Raw genomic sequence first — 26,890 nt, 5'->3', positions numbered from 1 at the left:
GTCCGTGGTTTCCGGAGTGCACTCGCGCCGCTAAACCGGTCGCTCATAAGAGTCGCTTACGTAACAAAACGAAAAGTTGAATGAGCGTCTGTTGCACCGTCTCCTCCGCGTACACAATATCCTTCCCTCCGATCTTACCTGTCTCGTCCGACCTTCTCTGCGTCTGTGGAAATGGCGTCTCTGTTGAAAGAGTCGAGAAAGGCGAAGGGGAAGCGCAATGCAGATGACATGGAGATTGACCAAGACCATGGTCCCGTCATGAAGAAGCCTAGGAACAAACAGAGAGTGCTCATGCTCTCCTCGCGCGGGATCAACCATCGCATGAGGCATCTCATGAATGATTTGGAGGCTTTGTTGCCACATGTGAAGAAAGGTCCGTCCTGCAAAAGTTTGCGGGCATGTAAGTGTACTGACATGACGCTTTCAGACTCGAAGCTGGACTCCAAAAATCACTTGCACCTTCTTCCCGAGCTAGCCGACCTCAACAACTGTAACAATACTCTGTATTTTGAGGCGCGGCGCCATGAAGACCTATACATGTGGGCCGCGAAGACGCCGAACGGGCCGAGCATCAAGCTACACGTACAAAATATCCACACCATGGACGAGCTCAAAATGACGGGCAACTGTTTGAAGGGGAGCAGAGGAATTCTGAGCTTCGACAAGGCATTCGACGAGAGCGAGTGGGGGAAGCTAACGAAGGAGGTGTTTACTCACGTAAGTTCGGTTTTTCCACACATGGGCATCCTTGCGAGCGTGCGCATTTGCAGATTTTCGGCGTACCACCACAAGCGCGAAAAGCAAAACCTTTCATCGACCATGTTCTCACTTTCTCCATTCTCGACAGCAAGATCTGGTTCCGTAACTTTCAGGTCAGTGCCGACCGGTGACGTGCGGGGACAAGGTTATGCAAACGGATTCGCCCCACCTTCATTTCTGTAGATTATCGAGAAGGACCCGTTACAGCCCAACGGGCCACCCCAGATGTCTCTCACCGAGATAGGGCCCCGGTTCGTCCTGACTCCTATTCGTATCTTCGAGGGCGCATTCAGCGGCGCGACAGTATACTCCAACCCAGGTGCGCCCCCTCTCCCTTCCCTCTGCACTGCGTCTCCATGCTCATGACTACCGCGGTAGAATTCGTTACGCCTGCGGCAGTCCGATCCGCATTGAAGCGTGAGAAGGGCGACAAGTACGGCAATCGGAAACATGCGCAGGCAGAGCGTGGGTTGCGCAAGGACCTCAGAAGGCTGGAGGAAGACGAGTTGGCTGTGTCGAAAGTATTCACATGATTGTTGTTCAGTACGAACACTTGTCACCATCGGGGTGACCTTCCTCGGTGTGTCTTTGGCCTAGCCAGTCTATTCCTAGACTTGCAGCGCAACCCTACGTGCCATGTTATGTCATGCACTATTTCACTCGCTATCCGCGATGTAATGGATCATGAGATGTGTGTCTGAGTTCATTCGTCACCTCATGTTCCGCTTCTCCTAGGGCCTAGCCCTTGGCTCTCATGCACGTGAAAGGTCCCCGCCGTCCTTGCTGCGGTAACGTCCCAAGGGGTAGAACACGGCGCTCCTATCCCAGTTTCTGCGATCTGTCCATTCCATAGGTTTTCTTCACGTCTGCTCGCCCCCATGTCCCGACCTCCTGTTCAGTGCAAAGAGTGTAAGGAGTTATTCCCGGACAGAAAATCGGCAAGAGAACACGGTCGTATCACAGGCCACAGTGCGGGTACCGGTTACTACTGCGACGAGTGCGGCTTTGTTGGCAAGTGGAAAAAATATCGAGATCATGTACCGTCGACGGGACATCCACGGAGAGTCGAGCACGTGCCGGGCTCTGCTCGTGGGGAACACTTCACCACTCAGCACGAACTGGCAGTAGTAAGTCGTGTATGCAGCAGATAAATTGCGGGTACCGTGGAGGTTGACGAGCTTCCTTTCCAGCACCGTGATACCACGCAATTCCAATCACCACCTAGAGCGAATGAATGCCTTGTGTGTGGAGAGGAAACGACCACTGGCGAGGCGCACCTGGAATGCCTGGACAATCCGGTCTGCTGCCCCAACTGCCAGCGACAATTCTCGACCGGCGCGGCGCTTGCAGAGGTGCGTTCATGTCCCTTCCTACGCCTCTTGTACTTCTCTAAGAGTTCTCAGCACGTCAAAGAGTCCTCGCCTTGTCCTACATGCAATATCTGCACGTTCAGAGGGCGGTTGGCTAAGCACTGGCTCATATCCATGAACCACCCGAAATGTTACGATTGCAAGCTCGGATTTGAGGATATGAGCAGATGGTCCCAGGTGGGTGTCGACCAACATACATCGTGATGCAAATGACGAAAGATATCCTCAAGCATAAGGCCATCTGTCCGACGTCGCTCTCTCTGAGATCGTCAAAAGCCAGCCGAAGCGAGATGAAGTCGGACACGGGAACTGCGGAGGCCAATACACCATCTGTTCGCTTTGGCGCAGACGATCCGTCAACCACAGTTCACGATACTGCATCTGGGCCAGAAGCCGATGCTTTATCTTGGCATTGTAGACTATGCACCGGGGAGGTGTGCATCGAACCCGTTGTTACAGTCTGCGGGCATATCTTTTGTCACAGGTAAGCAAATATCCTTCCGCGACAGTCCCACGACATCATAAATTTCGAGTGCCTTTCTAGATGCATAGTACAGGAGCTCGGCGAGAACATGCGCTGCCCTGTTTGCAAGAAAGCCTTCTTCATTCGCTTGCATACTAGGAACTAGGTGTCTCGCACATTTTCGGCCGAGCTCGACACAACACGAGAGGTATCCGCCTGGCTTAGGGGCAGTGTTGCGTCGTAGACGGATGCTCAGCTCAGCTTGGTCATGAGTGTAGATAAAAAACTATCTGCAGACGCTCTGAATGTGATGTTGACAAGAACAGCCATCACGATGGAACGTGCGCCCCTCGTCAACGCGGTGCTCTCACCTAAGCAGACTGTAGGTGGAATGGATCAGTGAAACCCGCACCGGACAGTTTTATCGGTCTGCCGTACTCGAGACACCGTTGCGGCAAACATATCGGTCCGTGCCTTCATCGGCCCGCTTCCCACGGGAGGGAACTCGTGCTGCGGTAGCCGGCACGCGCCTCCAATTCCTTCCATGATGAACCCTCCACAATCACTGACACCTGTAGCTCGATGTAAGGACTGCAATGAAAAATTCCCTACCAAGAAAGCAGCTCGAAGACATGCTGCTTCGGTCGGCCACACTGGCGGCGTCGGCTTCTGGTGTGGCCAGTGCGACGAAATCTTGAAGATGTTGGCGTCCTACAACGAACATGTATGGGGCGCAAACCATGCACGGCAAAGGTTGGCGTGTGCCCAGTGTCAAGCTTATTTTGCCTCGGCCTCCGAACTGTTGAGAGTACGTACCGTTGATTCTGATGCCACGCTTGTTGGGTTCTAATACGCGAGTTACGCAGCATCACCGAATCTTGCACCCCCTCATTACTCCCTTCCTCAATAAATGCGCTCAGTGTGGTCAGGAATACCCTATTGGTGGCTCTCATACTCAATGCCTTGATGCTTCTATCCCGTGTCCCACCTGCAACTTACGGTTTGCGAGTCGGAGAGAGCTGGCTCAGGTCAGCCTCAATTTGGTCAACGTCAGGAGTTGGAATTGACAACCTGATTGCAGCATGTGATGAGCGTTTTGTCTTGCCCTTCATGCAGCATCTGCTTGGACGCCAAGGAGACATTGCCTGACCACTGGTGGACTTCCCAGAAGCATCCGAAATGTAAAGAATGCAAGATTGGTTTCGAGGACGCCGCCGGCTTGTCCCAGGTCAGTAATCCAAGGGTTCAATCCTCGAACGTTACTCATACGAACAACGGGCTGTCCGATGAGCTGAGTAGCATGAAACATCCTGTCCTGCAATGCTCTCCGCGCAGTCGCTTGAATCCGGGGGCAACTCCTTGCAATCAGAGGTGAAGTCGGAAGTAAATACCCCTGACGGTACTACAGTCATCACCGTTGATGACACGGGTTTCCCTCAGTCACCCTACGATTCCACTTCATCGGATTCGAACACCCCGTCATGGCACTGTAGATCTTGCCGCAGCGAGACATGCATTGATCCTGTCACTACCATTTGCGGACACTTGTTTTGTCAGGAGTAAGTAGGATGATACCTTTGCTGACGGAGATGCGATCTCATCTCATGCTTGCAGGTGCTTGATACGAGAGCTCAGAGACAAGATGCGCTGTCCTGTCTGCAATCATATCTTCTTTGTACGATTGAACATATAATATGTATTTCATGCGCGTTCATGATGGGTTATATCCGTTGTCGGAGCTAACGGTCGTCCATCAGACAACCTGGTCTCTCTTGGGTTCCTTCCGTGGTGCCTAAAGATCTCGTGACCTTGTCGTACATTGTTCGCGACCTCCAGCGTGAGACTTGTCAACTAGATCGGAGTCGGAATGGCTGGTGCTGCGGTAGGTTCTGCTGTGGCTATAATACCTCCACATCGTAAGGCGCATCTTCGTTCACGTTCCCATTAGCCGACTTTTCTTTTCCATGCCGCCGACTCGCTGTTACCAGTGCCGAAGGGATTTTACTAGCTTGCATAGAGCTAGGCAGCATGTCTGTCAACTTGGTTATACTGCGGGGATAGGTTTCGTCTGCCCTGTTTGCGACAGAACATTCGACGAGACAGCTCAGTACACCCACCATATCGCAATACCGTATCTCCGGTGTGCGGCTGGTGATGATCGCCTTCGAGATTCCCCAGGCGCTCATGTGCTTTTAGGACCCGTTGATCCAGAGGGAGGTGAATGTACGAAAGCTTGTATATCCCCAGATCGCCGAGGAAGCCGACGACCAGCTATATAATCGGTCCGGTGGAACAACTCAGCTAAAGGTACATCTGTAGATACAATGATTACACTGAGCTGCTCTCACCTTGGCCCACAGGAAACTCATAGTTCCAGTAGCTTCGCTACATCTTGGCAATGTGGGTCTTGCGGGCGGGGGGCATGCGTTGATCCCGTTGCAACACTGTGCGGACATGTTTTCTGCCACAGGTGAGAGTCCGCCTCCGAATCTCGTATCTTTCTACGTGTCCAACCACAGGCTAGCTGCATCATTAAGGAACTACAAAAGAGCACGCAATGCTCTGTATGCGAGCAAGACTTCTTCATACGACTAGACGTGTCAAGGATCGACATATAACGAGTACGTAAGAGGCTACATATACATATATGCTCAGAAAGATCAGATAAACTCTCGCAATTGCTCCCCCAAAAGCAGTTCCCAAGCCTGATCTTCTTCCATCTCGTGCAGTATCACTATCGACTCGACTCCCTCTCCGCCAGAGACCTGACGAGAGAGCTCCCAACAGCGAACGCGGTCCTTCGGAACGTACACTCCGAACCACTGGACGCTTCGGCCATGAGCTCTGCCCATCCTTCCGCGGCATCTAGAATCTCAACTCCTTCTTGCGGATCGTAGGTCTCCTTGATGTAGTCCAGGAAGTCAGGATACACAGGCCCGGTGTCGAGCTTGAGCATCAGATGAGAAATAGGGAGGTGTCTCAAGACGGATTCGAGCATGTCCTAGACAACAGGAAGTTCAAGTCAGATTCTGCATGCCGAGATACGGATTGCAAACATACGAGAGCCTCGTCCAGATCGCGCTCGACCGAGGGTATCATGAAACATCGAAAATGTATGGTCAAACACCGCAAAGACGAGACTGCGCCTGGCCTGTCAGCTAGCTCTTGCAATCCACCAAAAGGCCCATTGTCGATTAACAAGGACCCGCGATAGTTAGGGTTGTCCAACACAAATTCCAATGAAGTAGGGTGGGTATGCGCAATTACATCGGGGAAGATATGTGATGGTGTGTACGACAACCATTTGATTGAGATCCACGAGATTGGCTTGTTAAGGCCCAGAATATAGGCTGCGCGAGGGTCCTCAACGCGAACGTACTTCAGAGCAGGCAACATGTTTGGATCGTCTTTCCATTGTTGTTGATGCGCCTGCCGTATCACGTCATTGCCGTCCTCCGCATGTCGGCTAGCCCATGGACGGCGAGGATCATGCCACGGACACTGGCCAAGCAGAGTGAGATGGGAGATATTGGGGAAGGTGATTCGGAGATCGTTCACAAATGTGCTGTGCCTGGGTACCGAGATCCGGAGCTTGCGGACGGAGTTGAAAGTTGCCCCAAGTAGCGTGCAGGCATGCGCGGGCAAAGGGAGCTGGACTTCCACGAGCGTTCTCGCCAATGGCCCCGTTCCCAGCACAGCATAGTCTCGAGGCTTTGACGACACTCGAGCGGTCGACGAACACAGCAGCGTTCGTAATGGGAGGTTCGCGAGTTGGAGGACGTCTTCCTCCTCCACCTCCTCCACGACATTCAGTTCTAGCTCTTCGAGGAGCCCAGAATGCGAGATAGAGCGATAGATGTGGGATGGAGGCACTTGGTAATACCACTGGATCATCTGAAGGCGGCGTAGATCTCGACAGTGGTGCAAGATCTCAGTGAAAGCATTGATGACCTCACCTGGACTGATATCGGGGAGCTGGTAGAGATCGGCTGCGTCTCCAATTTCAAACCGCAAAACCTTGACTCGAGCAGCGCGGCGAGATATCGAGTCCCCGATACGGAGGAAGTGGTAGAAGGAGACTACATCGAGCGCCCGCCGGAGAGGAGTGTCCTTTGTGCGAGTGCAAAGGGCAGAGGCCGCAAGTTCTACAAGATGGCTCGATGTCTGCATGAGCGCTGCCAGAGCTGGTGTCGGAAGGAATGTTGCGACGTGAATCCAAATATCGGAATGCAGGTCGATAAGACTAGATGGCCCCGTAACTCCAAGTGGATGGTCGCCATCCTAACAATGGATCAGCTTACTCCGCCATCAGTACAATCGATATACTCACTGTGAGAGTCATGGAGCGGCAGACGACGTGCAGTGCGGAATGTTGTGAACCGCAGAAGTCCTACTGTATTCGAGTCAAGATGGTGGGAGAACGGGTGGGTTGCACTGCCGGGCTTGCGCTACGTAAGTAAGATCGGAGTTCAATCTGACCCATATATACAAGCGCTTACCAGTATCGTAACGCCTTGATTCACAGATGAAAGAGACTTGTAGGTAGACTACGACCGAGCGGTTGCATTATCCGTTTTCACATTTCCCTTACAATGCCAAGAAAGTCCACTAGGACGTCACGCACCGGTCAATATTGCTCGAATACGGTGTTGAACTGGAATGGGTGGTGATAAGCAACCGCGACTCGGATACCAGTGCAATATGTTAACTACCCCTCCTACGGCTGCCCCACAAGCATGCCAATGTCCTAGGAAGACGTCAGAGAGATGTTGCACAGGAACACCAACTGGTTATTGTAGCACGGTGCGCGGCGCCACCGCTGAAGGACTGAAGCAACCGGGCGGTAATCGAGAGGAATGGAGTGTGGAGACCGTCTCTGTTCATGCAGCTGCTCCGTTGCTGGATCATCGTACAATAACACGATTACTGAGGGCGCCCCCGATTACTTCAAAAGACAGACGAGAGCTCAGCGTGAACAGCCCAAATCACTATTGAGAAAGTGTCGCCACATACCTTGAATCTTCCCTGCATACTTCAGCCGCGTTCGCAATGTGCACCGTAAAAACCCTCGCTCGCCTACTGTCCCTACTCGTAGTCGCCGTCCATCACGCCGCGGCGAGCTGTACTCCTCCTATCCTCTACCCCAATGCAAGCTCCATCTGGTACAAGGACTATCTGCACAACGTGACTTGGTGAGTGTTACTTGCAGAAGGATTAACTGGAGGACTGAAGAATGCCACAGGGACATAACAAAGTTGCCTGCTGATACCGGGATCCCAATCATCAGACTGTACAAGAATGGTCAAGACACTGCAGGTACGTATCGGCGTCGCCGCTTGCAGGCATCACTCTCATCGAGAGCGATTCTGCATGTAGAGATCCTTGCTACCAACTTCGACCTCACGGTTGGTCGCGTGGAGGTCACCGTCCCGTGGGTCATGAACGGGACAGACTACCAGATCAGAAGTGAGCGCGAGAAAAGATATTGCCTAGAGCAAGAGTGAGCACTCACATTCCCCCAGTGTTTTTCAACGGATCGTCACCGGTCGAGGGGACCGCCAACGACACGACCGTCCCTGTCACCACAAGCTCTTCTGGAGATATGGACTGTGGCATGCCCAGCAGTTCCGTTACCGCTACCGGGTCCATGGCCCCTGAGAACTCCGCGTCAACGGCGACGTCCGGGAGTTCAGCCGCGTCGGTCTCATCCATCACGAGCAGCGTCTCGAGCACGTCTTTGGCCACCTCGTCCGCCTCGACTTCTACCATGCCAGAGGTTCGACGAAGGATGCAGTCGGACGCTGTTGACTCAACCATGACATCCACTTCCACGGACTCCACCACCGACACCGCAGCCGCCCCCGCCACAACATCGACGTCGTCCAGCACCCTCACGTCCACTCCCGTCACTGATTCTTCCGCCTCAGCCACAGCAGCGGATACGGACACTGACTGCGACGGGACCAGCATGGGGGTTGTCGACACCACGGCTAGTACGTCAACCGACGGCCCTACCAGCAGCACGACCACTGTCGACACAACCAGTAGCGCTACGACTGACACGACGACGACGACGGGCACGGCGACCAGCTCTAGTACTGGCGCTGCTCCCAGTGCATCGGACAACTCAACGAGGTCCTCTGACGATTCCGTCACGTGCTTCGAAAGCTCGACCTTCACGATCCTTGAGCGGCCAAACATCCAGAATGCCACAGGAAGCAATCCGTCGTCAATGAATAGCACGTTGACTGACGGCGCGTCTAGCACGCCTCAGCAGGGAATGCGGAAGCGTTCCCGCGTCTCGAAGGAGTAGTGGGGGCCTGGCGTATCAGAGAAATGTCGAGATTGTACAAGATACGTACCTAGTAGCTTTCTTCCTCGCAAGCCTGCGCATACAGTACTTCAAAATAGAGACACATTCATTGAACATACAGTATGAATCTACGATGCTTGGATGACGGAGCGGGCCCGAAACGCGCCGCGGACTTGGCTCTGGACGCGGCGTTCCCAAGCGACGAGGTTGACGCGCCGGGTGACCTCGAAGCGGAGGGTGTGGTCCTTTGAGTGCAGAATGCAGTGAAGGTACGCAAACACGAGCGCGTCGAGCGCTGTTGGCGAACTATACGACGGTGAGCGGCAGCAGGGAAGCGGAGAGACAGTGCGTGCATGCTTACGACGAGCCAAGGAACCACTTGTCAGTGCCCAATCGTTCTGAGAGAGACGCAATGGCATCTTTGTATTGCTGTTCAACAGCCTCCACGTTGACGTGCGTGCCGTAGGCAGGAAGGAGGGAACTAATGCCAAAGAGCGGGGCAGGCGGATGTGGCAAGACTGCCTCCAGCGGACGCCCTTGATTTTGGTATGGTAATAGAAGACTGAACAATGACGACGAAGAGGGCTGGCTGAGGGTCTGTGAATATGTGACCGGTCAAGCGGCGGCCAGAAGGCGCGGAGGGACGGAGAGCGTACCAGGGCAGCATGCACGTTGCCTTCCAAAAGCGCGACCCACGCGCGACTCTCGTCCCTCGCCGCCTCGTCCGCATACCCCTCGAGCTCGTCGAAAGCACCAGTCTGTCCGTCGACCCATTCCGGGATCAGGTGCGCGGGGAGGAGCTCGCCCTCGCCGTCTTCTGACGCCTTGACCTCGTCCGATGCGCCAGGCAGCGTCTTCAGCGGAATGTGGAGATTGGGGAGCCGCGCGTCAAGCGCGCCATCAACGGGGACATCCCAGCGCACTGAGATGTCTAAGAGGCCGCGGAGGGCGAGGTATGCTTGCCACTTGAGACATTCGACGTCGCTGCTTAGCACATCGGCGTCGGGGCTCCAAGGAACGTGTATCCAGAGTGTGGGCGAAGTGATTGGGAGCGCCCTGTCAGGAGTATGGATGGCTGGGTGGGTATAGAGAGGAAAGAGGGCGAAGAAGTGGCGGAGGGGGGCGGGGAGCGAGAGGGACAGTGCACTCGCCATGTTCCCGTTGCTTGGAGGAGGTGCATACGAGCGCTTGCAGCAATGGACGACCACATGTGTAGGCGCCCAATGACCGAATGGCGCGGAGGCGCCCATAGATGCGCTGGTGTAACGCTCTCAGTCCCAGACAGCAGCTCTCCCATCCGACTCATTCTCCTCTGACCGCTTTACTGGACTTCATGCTACTCTGAGGCTGCTTAACACGGATATCTGCACCTGTGCCTTTGGCGGAACGTTCAGACTCGCGCTGGTCCTAGTTATACTTGATTCATGTCCGACTACTCGTCGACTCCCTCGCGTCCCGCTTCGCCCATTGGAGTGCTTCCTGTGTTTGCCGCATCCCGCTCGTACAGGTTCAACTACGACCAACGGCGCCCAGGCCCAGGAAGTGTCTCAGAAACCACTGAAGGGAGAGGAGACTTCCTTGGTGCTGGTGCACCATTTGATGTCTTCGGCAACGCCTCCGTAACTTCCCTGGCCCAGGGTACCCTTCCAGCGGACTGGAGTAGCTCCAAACACGGCTTCAATGGTATGTCTGCCAACGTACTTTCCGTATGTGCTATATAGTCTCAACCCTCCTAGCTATCTCCAATGTGGTGAACAATCCGCACAAGAAGTCTGCACCGCCCAAGGCCCACTCCGCGCTCCCCGCTGTGCCTCCAGCCGACCTCCCGCGTGTGCGCCGGAAAGACTTCGAGTCCTACCTGCGCGCTATCACTCCAGAGTGGGAGCGGTTTCTCCAAAATGCCGAACAGGGCCGAGATGGCTTTGCCCAGATAGACGATGCCGCACATTCAGCAAACTTGTCGGCAGGCATAGAGGTACCGCCAACTCCCCGGACCCCACGCACACCGCGGCCACCGGCCGGAAAGGCGCTGCCTCCGTTAGAGACCGTCCCTGCCGTGTTTTTCGAACGCGAGTTCAATCTGGGCGACCCGCGTACGTTTAATGCCGTGACTGAGCAGGAAGGGGACGAAGAGGAGTGGTCCGACCTCTCTTCCCTCTCGTACTCCCTCCCATTGCTTGAGAAGTTCTCCCACTACGCGGACACCATCGAGCAGCACCTCATCCGCGAGATCTCGATTCGGTCTACTTCCTTCTTTGCTGCGCTTGCGAACCTCCAAGACCTTCAGACCGAGTCTGAACAATGTCTGGACCGCATATCTCACCTGAGGGGTCTCCTGAAGGACGTAGACGAGAAGGGCGCGAAACGCGGGCTGGAGATCGTGCGCAAAGAGGGCAAGATGCGGAACCTGGGCAACGTCAACAAAGGCGTGAAGTTCGTTGGAGGTGTAATGGAGATGACCGGCATCGCGAAGAGCTTGGTCGGGGCCGGTCAGTGGGGAGAGGCTTTGGACATGATTGAGGAGCTGGAACGGCTCTACCATGGGGACACGGCTCAAGCTACCCCGATCCCTTCACCACAGCCTACCCCGTCGAAGAACGGTCGCGCTTCCCCCTTGCCTACGGTCATGGAATCGCCTCCAGCAACGCCGCCACCCCCGCCTCCTCCTCCGGAGCCCTCAATACCACTGTCTTCGCTAAGGGCGTTTGCTGCGCTCCCGGAGCACCTACGGACGTTGACTATGGAGATCACGTCTTCGCTGACTTCCGAGTTCGTTAGCCTTTTGCGTCACGACCTTGTAGAGCGGATCGACTCGAACCAGCACACATGGTCGGAAACGAGGAAGAGCGACTTCAACATGTCCCTACGAGATCGACTACGACCCTTGCTTCAGTCTCTTCTGCGTACGAAAGGTATCCTTGAGGCGACTCTATCATGGCGAGAGGTAGTCATGGCAGAAGTGGGAAGTACAATCAAGCGGGTGAGTACACATCGTTGCCTCCTTCAAGTGCTGCTCCCCTGACTGCTCCTAGCGAATACCTTCGCTCGAAATTGGCGACGACTCGATACCACCTCAGTGAGTCCGCCACCCCTGACAGCTATATATGGATGCGGGCCGACACAGAAGTTTCAGGTCCAATGCGGCGGCCGAGCTGCGCGCCATGACACATCCCGCGTTCATGGACCTCGCCCGGGGAATGTACCGAAGTCTCCTGAACTGCATAGAGGGTCTGCACCGGCAAGGCGCGATCGTCATAGAAGTCGTCCAGAGCATCCAGTACGCTGACATCTTTAGTGCCCTTCGTAATTCGTTAACGATGGTATTAGACCTCAAAAGACTCCTGTAGATATCACAGCTCTTCAAGAAGAACTAACGGACATCCTATCATCGGCGGCGGAATCGGCCAATGCGCGCGCTTCGAAGGTCATCAGCATTCGTGCGGAGCAACATACTGCGCTCGACCTCCCGAGCTTCTGCGAGCTGTTCAACGAGTCGTGGGACTTTGTCGTAAAGTCGGAAGTCATCTGCAGGCGAATGATTGTTGGTCTCCGAGGCACGATTGTCAGCCAGGTATGTTTGCGAGATTTTAACAACCACACAAATTGGCTCAATGTCTTCACTTGGCGGTCAGGCGAAGAGTTTCCTGCAGCACTTCCACCAAGCCCAGCTGAACCAGTCTGCCAAACTCGTGGAAGACGAGCAGTGGAACGCCGCGGAAGTCGCGCCCTCTGTCCAGCGCGCAGTCGACACCGTCGTCGACGCCTCCATCTCCGATCCTCCAGAACTCCTCTTTAACCGCCCGCCCCAAGACCTCCTCTCGCCCCTCCCGCCAACATCTCCACAGCCGCCCTCGCCCTCGCTCACAGCGAACGGCGGCCCGCGCCCGTCCTCTCCCCTGCCCTCCCCGAACTTCCCGCCTTCCCCGGGCCGCAGCCAGCGCAGGCGCTCAGCCAATGCACCCACGAAGCACCTGCGCGTCGAGGAGCGCGCATATTTCGCCGTGTCCGCGACGCTCGATGTGCTCGTCCTACTCTTGGATTATCTGAAGGTGATCGTGAACCTGCCCCTGCTGACGATTGATACAATGAGCCGCATCATCGAGCTCCTCAAGTCGTTCAATTCGCGAACGTGCCAGGTCGTGCTCGGGGCTGGGGCTATGCGCTCTGCGGGGCTGAAAAACATCACTGCGAAGCATCTGGGTACGTCTGAGGCTCTGGGCCTTTCCAGGGTGAACTGAGACTAATGCGCGTTGACAGCCCTCGCGTCGCAGTCACTTGCGATCATGATCTCGCTCATCCCGTACATCCGAGAGACGTTTCGACGTCACCTGAGCCAGAAGCAGGCAGTGATGCTCATCGAGTTCGACAAGCTCAAGCGAGACTATCAAGAGCACCAGAACGAGATCCACGCGAAACTGATTGCAATTATGGGCGACCGGCTGACGGCACACATCCGTACGCTTCAGGTGCGTTTACCTCCCGGTTATCGCTCGCCTGCTCACAGCTGACATTGCTGCAAAGGCCGTCAGATGGGACGTGCCCAAGGAAGGCGGAGGCGTCAACGATTACATGGAAGTGCTGGTGAAGGAGACTGTGACGCTGCACAAGGTTCTCTCGCGGTATCTTCCTTCTTCAGTAGTCGAGGTATGCTGTCTTCTAGGCGGGAATGTCAGCTTATCTGACAGTGAAGGACTGCCCGTAGTACGTCATGACGCAAGTCTTCGCTGCGATCAACCACAGGCTCTCGGAAGAGTACACGAAGATTGAACTTCCCTCCCTGGAGGCGAAGGAGCGGTGCGTAGCGACATGCTGTATGCATCCTGTGACTTGGGCTCACCGTTCATCCGGCCCTCCCAGACTCCTTGCGGATGCGCGCTTTCTTCAGGAGAAGCTCACAGGTCTCAAGAATGTCGCCGCACCTACTGCCATGCTTGAGACCATAGTGTCCGAGAAGCCTGTTGCGATCAAACAGCCTCCTCCACAGCAGCAGCAGCAACAGCAGCCGGTCGTACAACCGGCCGCTCAGCCAGGCGGCCGATTCAAAGGCATGCTCGCACGTGCGGGTACGCTCAACGGCCGCAAGGCTTCCATGCCCGCACCCGCACCCGCTGCGCATCCACTCAATCTCGAGAAGGCACTACCCCCGCCCTCGATCTCGCCATCCCCGGGTCTCACCCCCTCCCCTGGATCTGATCCGCTCACGAGCTCACCTCGAGTCGACCCCATGGGCGACAACTCGCCTTCCTCAGCACTTGTTCCTGCAAAGGCTGCGCCGCCACCACCGCCTCTCGAAGTCACCGTTACAGAGGAGCCTCTCGCCAATGAACCCGAGAGCACGGATGCGGATGGGTCTCCTCCGCAGACCCCACCTAAGGCGGAAAGATCCCCTTCTGTGAAGGACCTGCCGCAGCAGAATGGGGCTGCGAACGCTGCGAATGGGGATAATGCAATTGACACCGTGACTGTCGACGGGAACGCGGATGCGAGCGCGGATACGGATACTGATGCACGGCTGCCCGCGCCTCCGGTGTCGGAAATGGAGCAGTCTCTGGAGAGCGCGTCGTAGGTTCCTTGCCGGAGTGGTACATGAGACCATGGATCGGAAGGGCTTACCTAGGACGCGGCGCTCTGCATGGATGGAATGGTACATAAGAGTATATATCACTATAGCTGGACTTCAAAGATCCGTCTAATATCTTATTTCCGATGCCCTGGCAGGTTGTGTGTAGATGGACAGGTTGACCTGCAAATATGCCAGACATTCGGTCGGGACACCTTGCAACAGGCGTTCCTCAAAACATTCTTGGTTCATGTTTGCTCCACCGCTCGACCACTCCGGCATCGTTCATGGCCTCTAACCCCAGTTCCTCACATGGCTTCGGCAGAAGAGTTGCTGCAGACACTGATAGCTATAGGCGAGGAGGTACGAGCGACCCCGCAACCCTCCAGATGGCGAACACGGCACTCGGCAACAGAGGAACGTTGCTGAGATCCAGATCCTACTGGACACTCGCCTCGTAGGCCGAATGTTTTAATCGCTTGGCCGCTCCCCTTTCGACTCTCTACAGTTCTCAACTTCTCCGATTGTGCAATATTGCGCGAACGTGGAACGGGCGGATCTACGCGGCTCGGATCAGGTCATATCTCGAGTGTGTATCAACATTTTTTGTCGAGCAGCCCGATCGAACTCCGTCACGGTCGCCACGGCACGGATCGGTTCGCGGGGTGGTCGACGGGCCGCTGACCGCTTGCATATTTTTTTCAAGATGAAGAGTATGTCTTCCGCGTTGTCGACCGCTCGTCGATGGAATCCGTCAGATTCCAAACGGATCTTGGGCTCGAAAACTGGATGGATCAACGTTGGCGGATGCCATGCGTGCGATTTCACACCGACTCAAGCTCGGGCTGGTCACGCTGTCGCACTTGACACGTTCAGCATGCCGTGTGCATAGCCGGAATGTATGGCGTGTCTTGCACTTGTCCTTCTCCGAGCTCCTACGGTTGAGCGGGATCAAGCAAACCAGTACCGGTGGTGAGTTCACGGCCAACCGGTACGATATCCGGCCGGCGGTCCACTCACAACTGCTCAGGCAATGCAGAGGCACGATACCCCTGACAGGTTTCGAGACGTCGCCCTATCTGCGTGTCTGTCCACTGAAAGTTTCATCCATCATGTCAGGTCCCTACGGCTCGAATCGTGAGGCGAAGGAATACATCATTCTTGGGCACCAACATAGGAAGACGGCAACCATCCGGATGAACGCAAGTGTTCCCGGCCATTATGCGTCCCAGCTTGCCCCGGGAAGCAGGATGCATCACCATCCCGGGCCTGGTAAACCCTCACCGGCACGTGTGCGCATCTCCGACTTCCGATACTGGGCGCCAGGCGGACGGTGAGACAGCGCTGCCAGGGAAGCGCAAAGGATGTCGGCGCCGGCGCGTCACACAAGCTCCCAGCACATAGTGCCATGATCATGTGCGTGGATGCGGGCCTGGTCGGTAGTAGCGGATAGCGCGCTATCGGAGGTCGGTTTCTTCTCGGCTGGGATGTCACGGGAAAAGTGGTCGCCGCCTCTCCCGCCGAGAACACCGGGGCGGAGGTGGCGGGAGGGGCGGTCCTCCCATCTCCGAAACCACCTGCGCAGCGTGATGAGATACTTGAGACGGTTTACCGCTGCTTCTAGATGCCGAAGGAGATGCCGTCGCAGCGTCTGTTCGACAGACCGAGGAAGAGAGCGGCCGGGTGATCATGTTCAAACATCGACCTTGATGGGTTCGAAGATGGAAAGTCGGGGTCGAACAAGACGATATGTCAGTACATATCACTTCCTTGACGAGAGACCCAATGGTCGGCTTCAAGCGGCGTGACTCAGACGCACGAGAATCGCGATGTTCTCTGTCCGAGGGGATTCATGCTCTTCGATGTCAGTCACTCTGCGATGGAATGACAGATAGTGAGTGATTACATTCCAAACCTTCAACGAGGTCACAGTCACACACACCGCGCGATGTCTTGTTGTGCCACAAATGTTGTGATGGTAAAGCATGCAAGTCGCCCGGTGGTGAAACGGGGGTACTGTCAAGGTCACGCGACTCAGGACAGCTCGTGTCTTCGCGCACCTCACCAATTCATAAAGCGTTCATCTCCGTGTCTGCAGAACCTAGTGGTGATAGGGAGCGATACAAGGTGTTGCCACCTGCAGTCTAGAACCTTGTGCGCGCGCATATATCCACTGGACATACTGTAAGCAGCCGTAAGCCTGTCTATGGGCACATGTACATGAATACATCACGAGAAGCTTACTCACTTTTCGCACTCTACCAACGATCACTATGTCGTTCTCGCGTCCAGTCTCCGGGAAGGGGCTCGAGATGAACATGTACACGCACGTAATCCAGCTCAACTGGTATCCGCACCCCGTCAGAGCTAAACCAGGGGCCACATAACGCCTCACGACGTCTCGTAAAGTTGTGTGCATGTGCCTACGGAAGTCGCCTTAGCTCACCTCGCCGTTTCGTGGCTTCGTCCATCTATTTCAGTACCTTTGCTGACAGCATACACCGCCCCAAGTCGGCGACACAAGACCCGCAAGGCAGGTACGTGTTGCGCGAACTGCCGCTGAATGCGCTCACAAGGTCGGCTGCGTATCAAGGATGGTTCGAATGTCGGATTTTCAGACTCGCTGCCCGAGCTGCGAAATTAACGCTTACATTCCCAAGCAGAGCGGATTGACGCAGATGTGTGCTTACGCCATCAGCGTCTGCGCCCGAAGCAGCGGTTGAGTCCCGTGCCGAATCCGAGTTGAGTAGCGCATCGACCCTTTATGGTGTCGCGTCCGAAACCGATAGTGGCCAGGATCGGTCTCCAAAGCCCGGTCCCGGGCGGTTTGCGGTTTGGGCGGTGGACATAGCGAGACACTGCGGGCGGCGGGCGTGACGTTCGATGGATAGAACAGGGAAGGCGCGGGAGGGGCGGTTCGGCGCGCCTGCGGACATGATGCGCCCGCTGTGTCACGGCTCGGCCTCCGCGTGTCCATCGTCGTATGGACGCCTAACCCTTGAACGTTTGAAATCAAAATCACCTTGGATACATAGGTTACGGTGCGCCCGATAACGCTGCCGATCGGCTCGGGAAGTTGATCTGGAATGTCGGACTGCTACCTGAGGCTGCTGCACAGGATTTGAAGTCTGAGAAGGTCCGACCAGAGGTGCCTGCAAAAGTCGCGCCTCTCGACCGGACGGCGGCAAGCCGGTGACTTGCCCGCCCATCAGGTGTGCCTAGGAGCAGCGCCACAACGTCATGCTTCGCTCGGCGCGGGGAGGAGGTTGAGAGGCGCTACCGCTGCGCTTGTCTCTTCTGGTAACATGGTGTGTTCACTGTTGACGGAAGGCAGTCGCATGTGGGGCCTTGGGGACCTGCATACCTGTTGTGGCATATACTCAGGAGTTCGACGGTGCGCACAAGGCCCGGTGCGAGCTGACCTGTAACGTTTCAAACGTAGTTACAGGGTAGACCCTGTCCGCAGCACGTCGTCTCTCTTGCGCGCGCGTGACAAGTTAGCTCGCACCGGGCCTTTGCGCGCACCGTTGAGCTCTGCGGACTGAGTCTAGACCAGACAAAGGGCACCTGAGCGATGCACCCTCAAAGATGAACTTACATACACGTACACTTTCGTACACAGCAACGAGACCGGCGGTATCGTCATCCGCGTCTGTCTCCAGGACGGTGCGTGACCAACATATTCGTGGAATCAGTCGCTTTGCTCCGGGACGTGCAGTCAAATGGTGGAGTAAGAGTGTTCCCCTGTATTCATATCGTCATGCGCCAAAGACTTCAAGTTCGCGGGATGACATGCCTGCCTCTGACAACGCTACGTCATCCGTGGCCGAGGGATACTTCAGGTTTTCCGGCGCCTATATGAACTGTGCCCGCATCCATCGCATTTCCCGCATTGTGGTGTGAAATAGAACACGCTCGCCCCTGGAAGCGTCGTCGGGGCGCGACGGGATGGCCACGTTCACTGTGCGACTTTTGACTTGACAAACTTGAGCAGCCTGCAAAGTATATACCGGGGTAAAAATTTGAATGCAACGTTGTCGGGCATAACGGCGCGAGGACTCACAAACAGGCACCAGAAAGGAGGGTCGCTTTGCGGAAGTGAGCTATAGGCCTAGACCGTGGACATTGCGACCGTGGAGGATCTGCAGCGTTGCCAAGTTCGGTGACCGAGCAAGGGAGATGGTTGGTCATCACGTACCAGCGCCATCCTCCCGCGGTTCAGCTGCACTCGGTGAGTCGAACTGCCGCTGCGAGCTTGATGCACCCTCGCGATACGTGACATCTATCTGTCGATGGGGCCCGGCGAGGGCTGGCCACAACGTCTCCAGCTCGACGCGTTACCGTGACGGCTCGCCTCAGAGAGTCCGATGAAGTCAGCCCTCAGTATAGCGGCGGATGGTACATAGGAGGTCTAAATCCGGATGCAGTGCGTAGTAACAAAGATGCGGAAAATAGACCACAGTCCGAACGTATCAGTCACCGATGGCGAAGGTCAGGCAGCCAGGTTTCGTCGAGAGCAATGACGTTGCCGCACGAGACCAAGTCCCACCGACATGGATGTTATGGTGTCGAAGAGGCACCCTTCCTGCCCGAAAAGGACACGCAGGATGCATCATCAATTGCTGTAACAATCAGGCCGCTGCCCAAGATGGCCAGGCGATGGTCAGCTCGATGACCTCATCAGCACTTGAACCGCACCTGTTCACGACCCAAAGTTCCGAGAATGACTCGGACATGCATGAGAAGTGCGAGCATGCTCGCTCCTAATCCTCCTCGGCGTGAGTCACAGCACTGCGAGGTGAGGTCATCGTCATGACTGCGATGAGACGAGCATGATCGCTAACTAATGACATCTGTAAGATGAGTTATCCCGCGAGGCCAGTGTCACTGTCAACGGTCACCATACTTGCCAGCCTGAGGTTTCTCGCTCGGCTCACATGACTGCAATGTCGCTGCTACGATACTCCGGGCTACAAGGCGCATGCCTCCCCCGCGGTCAGACGACGCTGGCCCCTAAGGTTGACAAGACTCCGCCACGGAGCACCCCATGTGCTTGTGTTCAACTTCCAGCCTGTGTCGGTCCATCTCGTTGCTCTTCAGGAGCCAAATCTGCAGTGGCCCGTCGCAGATCCGCGCCTTGCGATGGGATCGCATTGCAAGGTCACCCTTCCGGTGCGCTTCCACCGAGCACATCAACACGGTGCGGAGGATCCTCGTCGGTCTTCAGACGCTAGTACAGGTCATGCCACGACCCTCAATACGATCCCGAGGCATACAGTATGCACGATGAGCACATACAGACGTGTACATTTCCATCCCCGCCTAAACGTCCCGGCACCCGCACGGACAAGACAAGCGCCTTCCGGGAGCTCGATGGCCACCGGGCACGCGACCGCGTCACGCTCCCCCGCGCTCGCGCGATCGTCCCGGAAGTCGCGGCTGTATGGCGTCGATGTGGCCAGCGATTTGCCCTGTCTGCGACAGCGCCGCCACGTCGCGCGGTGGGCGCCGCTATCGTCGACATCCGACGCTGCACGCCTGCGCGATTGTGGCGCGTCCGCTCGGATGGTGTGCCGGCCATCCGTCTTATGCCCGCGGCGATTGGGGGTACGGGGCCGTGCTACATGCATTGCGCTGGACGCATTCGCAGCGCGAGCGGATGGTTTGGCAGCTGGTAGGAAGGCAGAACGCGGTCTAAACTGGCTCGTGGAACCTTGGCGTGGCTCGAACCGATCCAGTCCGTTGTACCCTCCTCCCATGGCTCTAACAAGACAACCGTGAGGCGTGAGCATCTCGAGGGTAGGGTCGCGCGATGTCCCCCAAAATGCCGCTGAGTGCCCACAAACCAACGCGGTGACTCAACGAGATGGAAAGAGATTATCCGGGCGAGCCTCGCAGCGACGACATCGCGCCATCCCGCCCCGAGCAGGAGCACTGCACGCGACCCCAAAAAGGCAACACTGATCGCGAAAGGCTAATTCCTATTCCCCTCGAGGTGACTCCGCCGAGCGCGTCACGGTCTTGTCCTGAGCACCCTCGCAATGTTTGACGGAAGGCCGAGAACGTCGAACAATCGCATGCGCGCGGGAACGAGAACGAGGGCACAATAGACTCACGAGGGACGTGGGAGGTTCGCCGGGTCGCAGAACCCGTCTCCATGCTGACAGGACGCGCGCCTGGGAGTCGTGAAGCAGAAAAAGCGTTCTCTTCACCCCCTTCACGCCGCTCGATATGGAAGCTTTCGCGCCCGTGCGAAGCTTCGAAGCGGGAAGGAGCGCCTGTGCCGCCGCCGGTGAATGCAGGTTCCTGCGTGAAGTCGATGAAACGCTATTTCAGGTGCGGTTCGAGCTTCGAGCAGCCGGAGAAGTCAGAGCGTAATTGAGGGGCGTTGTGGCGTTGTGAAGAGGTCGGTCGCACGGCGCGCGAACAAGATACCAAGATAGATGATAGACAGCGCGTCAACGTCGGGCCACAGATAGGGTCAACTCGGAGGAGGCGTACTTCGATACATCGAGTCACGAGAGAGATAGTAGAGCGTCGGGTACCCGTAGATAGCAAGTTTTTGCGAGAGACTGTGGCCAGCGATAGCTGTCGCTGGAGATAACACGGACGGAGCGTCGACTCCGCGAGATAGGCTCCGGACTTTACGCGCATATGGGCAAGCCGACTGAACAGTCGGACGACCGCGCCCGGACAGGGCGGATGTCCGGCTTGGCTCGTCCGGGGGTCCTGTCGCGCTCTGGATCGCGTTTGGCAGAGTCGGGGCCTCAGCTGAAAGGTAGCGAGCTTCGCTATTTGCGAGCGCGTCGCGGTCCGGACGTGCGGTGCGATTTTTTTCGTGGACTCGTGCCTCCGCAGAGATGCGGAAGGTTCAGCCTGCTTTGTGGGGTAAGTACGCGGTGCCCTTACGCGGTGTGACATGGTGCAGGTATAGTACATACGTCGGCTAGGAGAATCACAGTTTACGCCCACTTACGGCAAGGCAGCAGAGAAGATACGGGGCTGAGCCGCTCGTCGCTTGCGTCTAGGTTGCCGTGCCTGCGTACGTATAGGCTAGGCGTCGCGCTACCGGACGCCGCGTGCCAGGCGCGGAAGCAAACTTGTAAGCCGTTGTTGGTCCACGCATGCCCTGAGAAGGGGGTGCCTGGCGAGGCCCCCAACGGAGGAAGAAATTTTGCTCGCGCGCGCGAATATCCGGACACGCCCCCAGACGTATGGTGTCAAGTGAGATGATTCGCCACCGCCCAGTGGACGCAGGACCACGGGAGGTGTGAAGGACGCCGGCAATGAGGTGATGCGTGCGCCAGGCGGGTGGCCAGTGGCGAGCTGGGGCGACCGGAGATGAGCTTCGCTACACATATGTCACTCGATTCAAAACTGCCCTAGGGCGATGGTGCTGCAAGCAATCGACGCGTGCTGGAGGTGAACGGGTGCTCGAAGGCTGGCGAAACATACGGAAGATTCGCCGGAGCGGGCGCCTGCGCGAACGGACGTCGAGACGGCCATATGCTGGGTTGCCGCACGAGGCCATCACGTCGCGATGGCTTGCGCGTCCACGGCCCCGTACCCGAGTCGGAGGGTGCAAGGATACACCAGCGCAGAGGAAATCCGACGTAGACCGAGTCGGACTCGGACTGCGGCGGTACGCACACATACCGGTCAACGCACTTGCGACCGCTCCGCCAATACAGCAGAAAGGGGGTTCTAGACGCTACAGAAACGTTTGAATATTCTCTCAGGGTCTCGAGTTGGTTTGAGATCCGCGCCGTAGCGATCCCAACGAAAAGCAGACAAGCGAAATTTTGATACTACTAGCGGTGGTCTGACAGGCGCTCGTCCGCGCTCTGGCACGATTGCGCCATAGCATGCCTCAAAATCCACACAACTGCGCAAACGTCACTAGCGTAGTAATTGGCCAGTCATTGGCTTACGACTGCACAATGGCATGACGCGCGAGGTCGTGACCGATGGGGCACCTCCTCTTTACGGATGTCGGCCGTGCGCGCGAGGACATGTCGGCATAACATTCAAGGCGCTACGATGACTGGGAAGGTCCGCCAACAGATGGCGAACGGACGTCGAATGACTCGGAGCGGTCGTACTTTCTCGGCGTCCGCAATTACTGATGGCGATTGGGCCAAGGCGTCAGTCGTGCATGCATTTGGGCGTTCGAGGCATGCACTGGCCGAAGGAAGTCTCGACTTCGGGGGGCCGACTTGACAGTGACAGTGATGCGTGATGCGGTGGAATGTGGCGATACAACTAGCTGGATAGCTGGCTCGCGATAGGGCGCGCAAGAAGGGAAAGGAAGACTCATTTCAAGCGGATCTGCTAATCACGTCGCGCGACGTTGCAGGTCTGGCGTCGTACGAAGTGCGTTGAGCGTGCGAGTGATGTGCGTGGGTGTGCTGAGTGCACTCAAACAGGGCGTGCTGTGATCTGCAAGCATGTCGGAGAAACGGTTGGAGTGCAAACGCGTGGTTTAAGGTTCTGCATTGAGACTCGAGGGAAGAAGGACGGGATAGAATTTGAGAGAAGCCGGCGGAGGGAGAAACAGGAACAGCAAGGGGTGTTGCCGTGACACGTTCGGACCGGCGTTCTGAGATTGGTGTATGAGGGAAGTGGGAAGGCGAGGAGAGCTTCATTGGCGGCTACAAACAGTGAAAGGCTCCGTAGGCGGTCCGCCAGATATGGCGGGATACTTGGTATGGCAGTGCGTCGGCAGCACGAATGCTTGCGGCGGACGGGAATTATGCCCTGCTGGAAGAAGCACGTTGTTCTGCAGGACAACGAAGCTGGAGGACACGTTTGCGGAAAAACAGTGTGTACGAAAGTTCGAGTGCGAGTGTTGTATGAACGTGCACAAGGCCAGGCGCGGACTGGACAACGGAGAAGCGCCTGGGAGAACTGGACCAGGGAGCGACTCGGCGTGACTGAGGGTTGTGACGGACTGGAGGGCGACGGGGACGCCGGATGATGCCATACGTGGAGGGGAGATCGAGGGGAGATCGCCAAGGGGAGGGGATCGCGGTGTGACGAGCGTGATGGTGGGGTGGCATTAATTGTTTTTGGAGGAGTCATGCGTGTATTTTGCGTTTGCATTTGGGACGCGCATTTGGGAGGCTCCTTCACCTGCGTTTTCACACTTGCGACATGTCTCTTATATAGCCCCCGCCCCCCGACGTCCTTCCTCCCGACCGTCCCCAGCATTCGCCCACCTGCCCGCCCCGACGATCTCCATGTACGAAGAAGTCTGTCTCGTCTGCGGCAGGCCTGTCCTCGCCGACGGGTAAGTACTCTACCCGCCGCGCTTAGCCGTTACGGCCCGACTCACTGCTCTCCCCTTACAGCCGAGCCTATTGCGGCGACGAGTGCGAGTCCCAGGACATCACCTCGCCTTCCATCTCCACAACCAGCAGCGCACAACCCTCGCCGTTACTCCGCTCATCCCACAACACCCCCGTGCATCTTTCAGAGGTCCCTGCACTGCACCCCTCCGCCCTCGGACAATCACTTGGCGCTCGTAAGGTCTCACATCGCGTCCGCCATTCCGAGTCGTCCTCGTCCAACTCCTCGACCTCCTGGTATGCTCTCGACGATGAGCACGAGGAGGACAGCCCTTCGCTCGCCATCTATGGTGCGAATGCTGACGATGAGTACTATGCCATTCATCCGGACTATGCCACGGACCCATCCAAGCTGTCCCCGTCGTTCGCGAACGGATACTCGCACAACTCGTCTTCTCTCGCGTACGTTCGACGCCCTTCCACAACCAATCACCGAGCTATGATCCCCTCGCTGCATCGGCGCACGTCTTCTGTTTCCGCTTTGACTGCAAGCACTGGTGTGTCCCGCAGTATTCCCCACGACATTTCGGGGGAGAACGGTCTTGACGATAGGCCTTCCGCTCCCGCTACTCCTTCCTCTATCCGCTCGGATCTCCGTCATGGTCGCAAGTCCGCCGACCTACCTACTCCCCCCAGCGACGAGGATGGCCATGACGAGGAGCCAGGGACGGTAACGAGCAAGAAGCGCCGTAACCGGGCAAGTCTTCCCGCCTACTTCTCCCTCCTCGTCTCTACCTCCACTACCCCGCGTTCGCACAAGGGACCCTCTGCGCTCTCTATGCTGTCGCGTTCGCTGCAAAACAATTCGGCGTCTCCTCCCGCTCCACGCATTGCGAATCCCGTTCTAGACACCACGACCGCGTTTGCTATGGCACAGCCGACGCGTGTTTCCAGGGACCTTGTCTCGCCCACAGTCGCAGCGCCTCGGGGTCGCAGTCGTCGACGTGACCCTGACGGGCGTTCATCTTCCTCTCGACGCTCGCCCAGCCGCTCCCCTTGTCCGCGCGCTCACGCTCACCAAAGCGCTCAGGTCCGCGCTCGCCTGGATAGCATGGAGAAGGTCGCAGACTGGGTTGCGCACAGCCCCGTCGTCGCCGCTGGCGTGCGTGCGGCTCGTCAGCTGGCCCAGCGGAGGAACAGTTCCCCACCCCCGCTCCCCAAGTTTGAGAAAATGGGATATCGCGACTCGGGCATTGATATCGAGGAGTACGACCAGAACGATGTGCAGCCCGAGAATGAGGGTAGACGAGGAAGGAGGCGTCCAGACGAGCTCGACCAGATTGCTCATGGCGTTGACCGTAAGGCGCCTGGGTATGGGAACGGACGCAGCGGCATCCTTTCCCGCGAACGAGGCAGGACCGCCGCCGTCAAGCGATAGGCTTGCGACCCTTGTCGTATCCTCCCATCGGACTGACGATCGAACGACCAAAGCACGACTGCATGACCTCATCACAACCCTTCTCGTTTCTTCAACTAGACGCATGTCCCGCTGTCCTCGTCGCATCACACCTATTCTCGCTCCTCGTCTCGCCTCTGCACTCAACCGCCTCGGTTGCAACCTCGATCATTGTCGTGCTCTGTGTTATCGCTTTCCACGTCCTTCGGGTCTGTCGCATTCCCGGTTTCTACTGCGCTCACCTCGCGGTCTTCCATCAAAAGCCTGCGGCATCGTATCTTCGTCGACGTCAAGCCCCATTGCCACCGTCGATTGTCACCGCGGCCGCCTGCAACAATCAGTATCTATGTATACATCGCATGAAGCTTCGTCACTGGGCTTCCCATCCTACGTTAGGACAACCTCTGTTATTACTCGCATTCTTCGTCAGCATCCAACAATCAGCATCCATCATAACGCACTTCTATATCAGTATCTAACTCCGCTCACGCTATCATCTTCCATACGACCTACACGCAACCCGCTCTGCCTGTCAAAAATGCATTCGACTTGCACGCACATACCCTCGGCTATATGCTCTCTACCTCCCTTCTCCCTTCTAAACCAAAACACAATACATGTAGTCTGTCACAATACGCCATCACACAAACCATGTCGCCTATCGTATGGTACTCTCGTATCTCTTCGGTAGTAATGCAGGTGGCGCAACAGTTGCCTTCTTATACACCATCTGCACCCTATCCGTTTGCTATTCGTGCTTGTAGAACAGGATGACTTCGCTTCGCATTTATCATCTAGGGTTCGGTTACTCGTCCTTTTCGATTCCCGTTCAATTGACGAGTCTGACCGCGGCTTATCATCATGTCATGCAACGCTCCACTGTCGCCGTGCGCTGTGCTCGATCTGTTACTGTCGGTTGCTTGATCTAAATGAAAAAACGTCTTCATGTTCTCCAGGTCTGGGCTTCGGCCGTGCTTAGCCGTTGCTTCTGTAAACTAGTGCTGCCTTCGATAGTCTGATTATCAGCGTACTCCATCTCGTCACGTCGCTCACGAGAGCTCTCCTCCCTCTCAGCATCATGTGTACGTACTTACCCACAATCGGCGTATATCGCGCAAGCGCAGGAAGTCTTCGTATCGTACTTATCGTCTGCTCGCTGTACTACACAGAACTACAGTAATACACCACTCCTTTTGACAGAAAAAACATGTGACTCAGATTTCTTCAGATCTACTGTAGCAATACTCAATCAGTCTCGCAGATCCATTCGGGCACCACATTACAATAGTTCTATGCTAGTTTTAGTATGTAGAGTAGTGGATATGTAGGAAATCCGAGACGATCTGTCGCGGAATTCGTTATCAGGCCATATGCAGTCCTTTTGACAGTCACATCACGCTAGAGATCTTACCAAAAGGGGAAAGATTATCTGTCCTCGTCCAATGAGGTGCAGAGCGAGCAGATTGCGAATGAAGCGCTGGAAGGGCGCTTCGCACATATGCCTTCTCGGTCATACGTCGGTCATCCCAAAATCGTATCCCAATGTGGCAGTGTGACAACCTGTTTGATGGCAATGGCAACCATGTTGCCAGTCTCATCTATGATACTCCATTCCCCTCGATAAGGCTACAAATATACTCAAAGTTATGAGAAGAACCTAGTGACAGTGTTGTAAGTCTCCG

The 26,890-nt window shown here is 56.3% G+C and overlaps 8 protein-coding genes across 8 annotated transcripts; 5 read left to right on the top strand and 3 right to left on the bottom strand.

The window, feature by feature from the left end:
• The first annotated feature begins 124 nt into the window (after positions 1-124).
• DICSQDRAFT_132418 (Brix-domain-containing protein) lies at positions 125-1,444 on the top strand. The gene is made up of 5 exons (XM_007361482.1): positions 125-373; positions 428-717; positions 771-872; positions 943-1,078; positions 1,138-1,444. The coding sequence occupies exons 1-5, from the start codon at positions 172-174 to the stop codon at positions 1,290-1,292; spliced, it is 885 nt and encodes a 294-aa protein (XP_007361544.1). The 5' UTR covers positions 125-171; the 3' UTR covers positions 1,293-1,444.
• Positions 1,445-1,630: 186 nt separating this feature from the next.
• Positions 1,631-2,819, top strand: DICSQDRAFT_152250 (uncharacterized protein). The gene is made up of 5 exons (XM_007361481.1): positions 1,631-1,886; positions 1,950-2,111; positions 2,163-2,306; positions 2,360-2,613; positions 2,674-2,819. The coding sequence occupies exons 1-5, from the start codon at positions 1,638-1,640 to the stop codon at positions 2,756-2,758; spliced, it is 894 nt and encodes a 297-aa protein (XP_007361543.1). The 5' UTR covers positions 1,631-1,637; the 3' UTR covers positions 2,759-2,819.
• Positions 2,820-5,249: 2,430 nt separating this feature from the next.
• On the bottom strand, positions 5,250-6,934 carry DICSQDRAFT_177628 (uncharacterized protein; the record flags this gene model as incomplete). The annotated part of the gene is made up of 3 exons (XM_007361480.1): positions 5,250-5,593; positions 5,653-6,873; positions 6,923-6,934. The coding sequence occupies 3 exons, from the start codon at positions 6,932-6,934 to the stop codon at positions 5,327-5,329; spliced, it is 1,500 nt and encodes a 499-aa protein (XP_007361542.1). The 3' UTR covers positions 5,250-5,326.
• A 707-nt stretch (positions 6,935-7,641) lies between these two features.
• On the top strand, positions 7,642-8,905 carry DICSQDRAFT_165980 (uncharacterized protein; the record flags this gene model as incomplete). The annotated part of the gene is made up of 4 exons (XM_007361479.1): positions 7,642-7,784; positions 7,835-7,908; positions 7,969-8,058; positions 8,115-8,905. The coding sequence occupies 4 exons, from the start codon at positions 7,642-7,644 to the stop codon at positions 8,903-8,905; spliced, it is 1,098 nt and encodes a 365-aa protein (XP_007361541.1).
• A 128-nt stretch (positions 8,906-9,033) lies between these two features.
• DICSQDRAFT_49777 (uncharacterized protein) lies at positions 9,034-10,059 on the bottom strand (the record flags this gene model as incomplete). Its single annotated transcript, XM_007361478.1, has 3 exons — positions 9,034-9,211; positions 9,267-9,441; positions 9,474-10,059. The coding sequence occupies 3 exons, from the start codon at positions 10,057-10,059 to the stop codon at positions 9,034-9,036; spliced, it is 939 nt and encodes a 312-aa protein (XP_007361540.1).
• A 270-nt stretch (positions 10,060-10,329) lies between these two features.
• DICSQDRAFT_49946 (Vps54-domain-containing protein) lies at positions 10,330-13,413 on the top strand (the record flags this gene model as incomplete). The annotated part of the gene is made up of 7 exons (XM_007361477.1): positions 10,330-10,588; positions 10,642-11,885; positions 11,938-11,981; positions 12,039-12,182; positions 12,233-12,476; positions 12,538-13,105; positions 13,163-13,413. 7 exons carry the CDS (start codon positions 10,330-10,332, stop codon positions 13,411-13,413), a joined length of 2,754 nt encoding a protein of 917 aa, XP_007361539.1.
• A 3,742-nt stretch (positions 13,414-17,155) lies between these two features.
• DICSQDRAFT_152247 (uncharacterized protein) lies at positions 17,156-17,704 on the bottom strand (the record flags this gene model as incomplete). Its single annotated transcript, XM_007361476.1, has 1 exon — positions 17,156-17,704. A coding segment is annotated over exon 1 (285 nt), but the record flags the coding sequence as incomplete, so codon positions are not given.
• Positions 17,705-23,670: 5,966 nt separating this feature from the next.
• DICSQDRAFT_98288 (uncharacterized protein) lies at positions 23,671-26,391 on the top strand. Its single transcript, XM_007361475.1, has 2 exons — positions 23,671-23,754; positions 23,816-26,391. Exons 1-2 carry the CDS (start codon positions 23,705-23,707, stop codon positions 25,188-25,190), a joined length of 1,425 nt encoding a protein of 474 aa, XP_007361537.1. The 5' UTR covers positions 23,671-23,704; the 3' UTR covers positions 25,191-26,391.
• The last annotated feature ends 499 nt before the right edge of the window (positions 26,392-26,890 follow it).

This window comes from Dichomitus squalens (genome assembly GCF_000275845.1).
Source record: "Dichomitus squalens LYAD-421 SS1 unplaced genomic scaffold DICSQscaffold_2, whole genome shotgun sequence".
Taxonomy (NCBI): domain Eukaryota; kingdom Fungi; phylum Basidiomycota; class Agaricomycetes; order Polyporales; family Polyporaceae; genus Dichomitus; species Dichomitus squalens.
The sequence above is the reverse complement of the archived record's forward strand: the minus strand, read 5'-3'. Positions and strand labels throughout refer to the sequence as shown.

Coding starts and splice junctions, on each gene's coding strand:
- DICSQDRAFT_132418 (XM_007361482.1), top strand. CDS start 172: ATGGCGTCTCTGTTGAAAGAGTCGAGAAAGGCGAAGGGGAAGCGCAAT. Junction 374..427: donor GTTGCCACATGTGAAGAAAG/GTCCGTCCTGCA, acceptor TGACGCTTTCAG/ACTCGAAGCTGGACTCCAAA. Junction 873..942: donor TCTGGTTCCGTAACTTTCAG/GTCAGTGCCGAC, acceptor TCATTTCTGTAG/ATTATCGAGAAGGACCCGTT.
- DICSQDRAFT_152250 (XM_007361481.1), top strand. CDS start 1,638: ATGTCCCGACCTCCTGTTCAGTGCAAAGAGTGTAAGGAGTTATTCCCG. Junction 2,307..2,359: donor ATATGAGCAGATGGTCCCAG/GTGGGTGTCGAC, acceptor GATATCCTCAAG/CATAAGGCCATCTGTCCGAC. Junction 2,614..2,673: donor GGGCATATCTTTTGTCACAG/GTAAGCAAATAT, acceptor GTGCCTTTCTAG/ATGCATAGTACAGGAGCTCG.
- DICSQDRAFT_98288 (XM_007361475.1), top strand. CDS start 23,705: ATGTACGAAGAAGTCTGTCTCGTCTGCGGCAGGCCTGTCCTCGCCGAC. Junction 23,755..23,815: donor AGGCCTGTCCTCGCCGACGG/GTAAGTACTCTA, acceptor CTCCCCTTACAG/CCGAGCCTATTGCGGCGACG.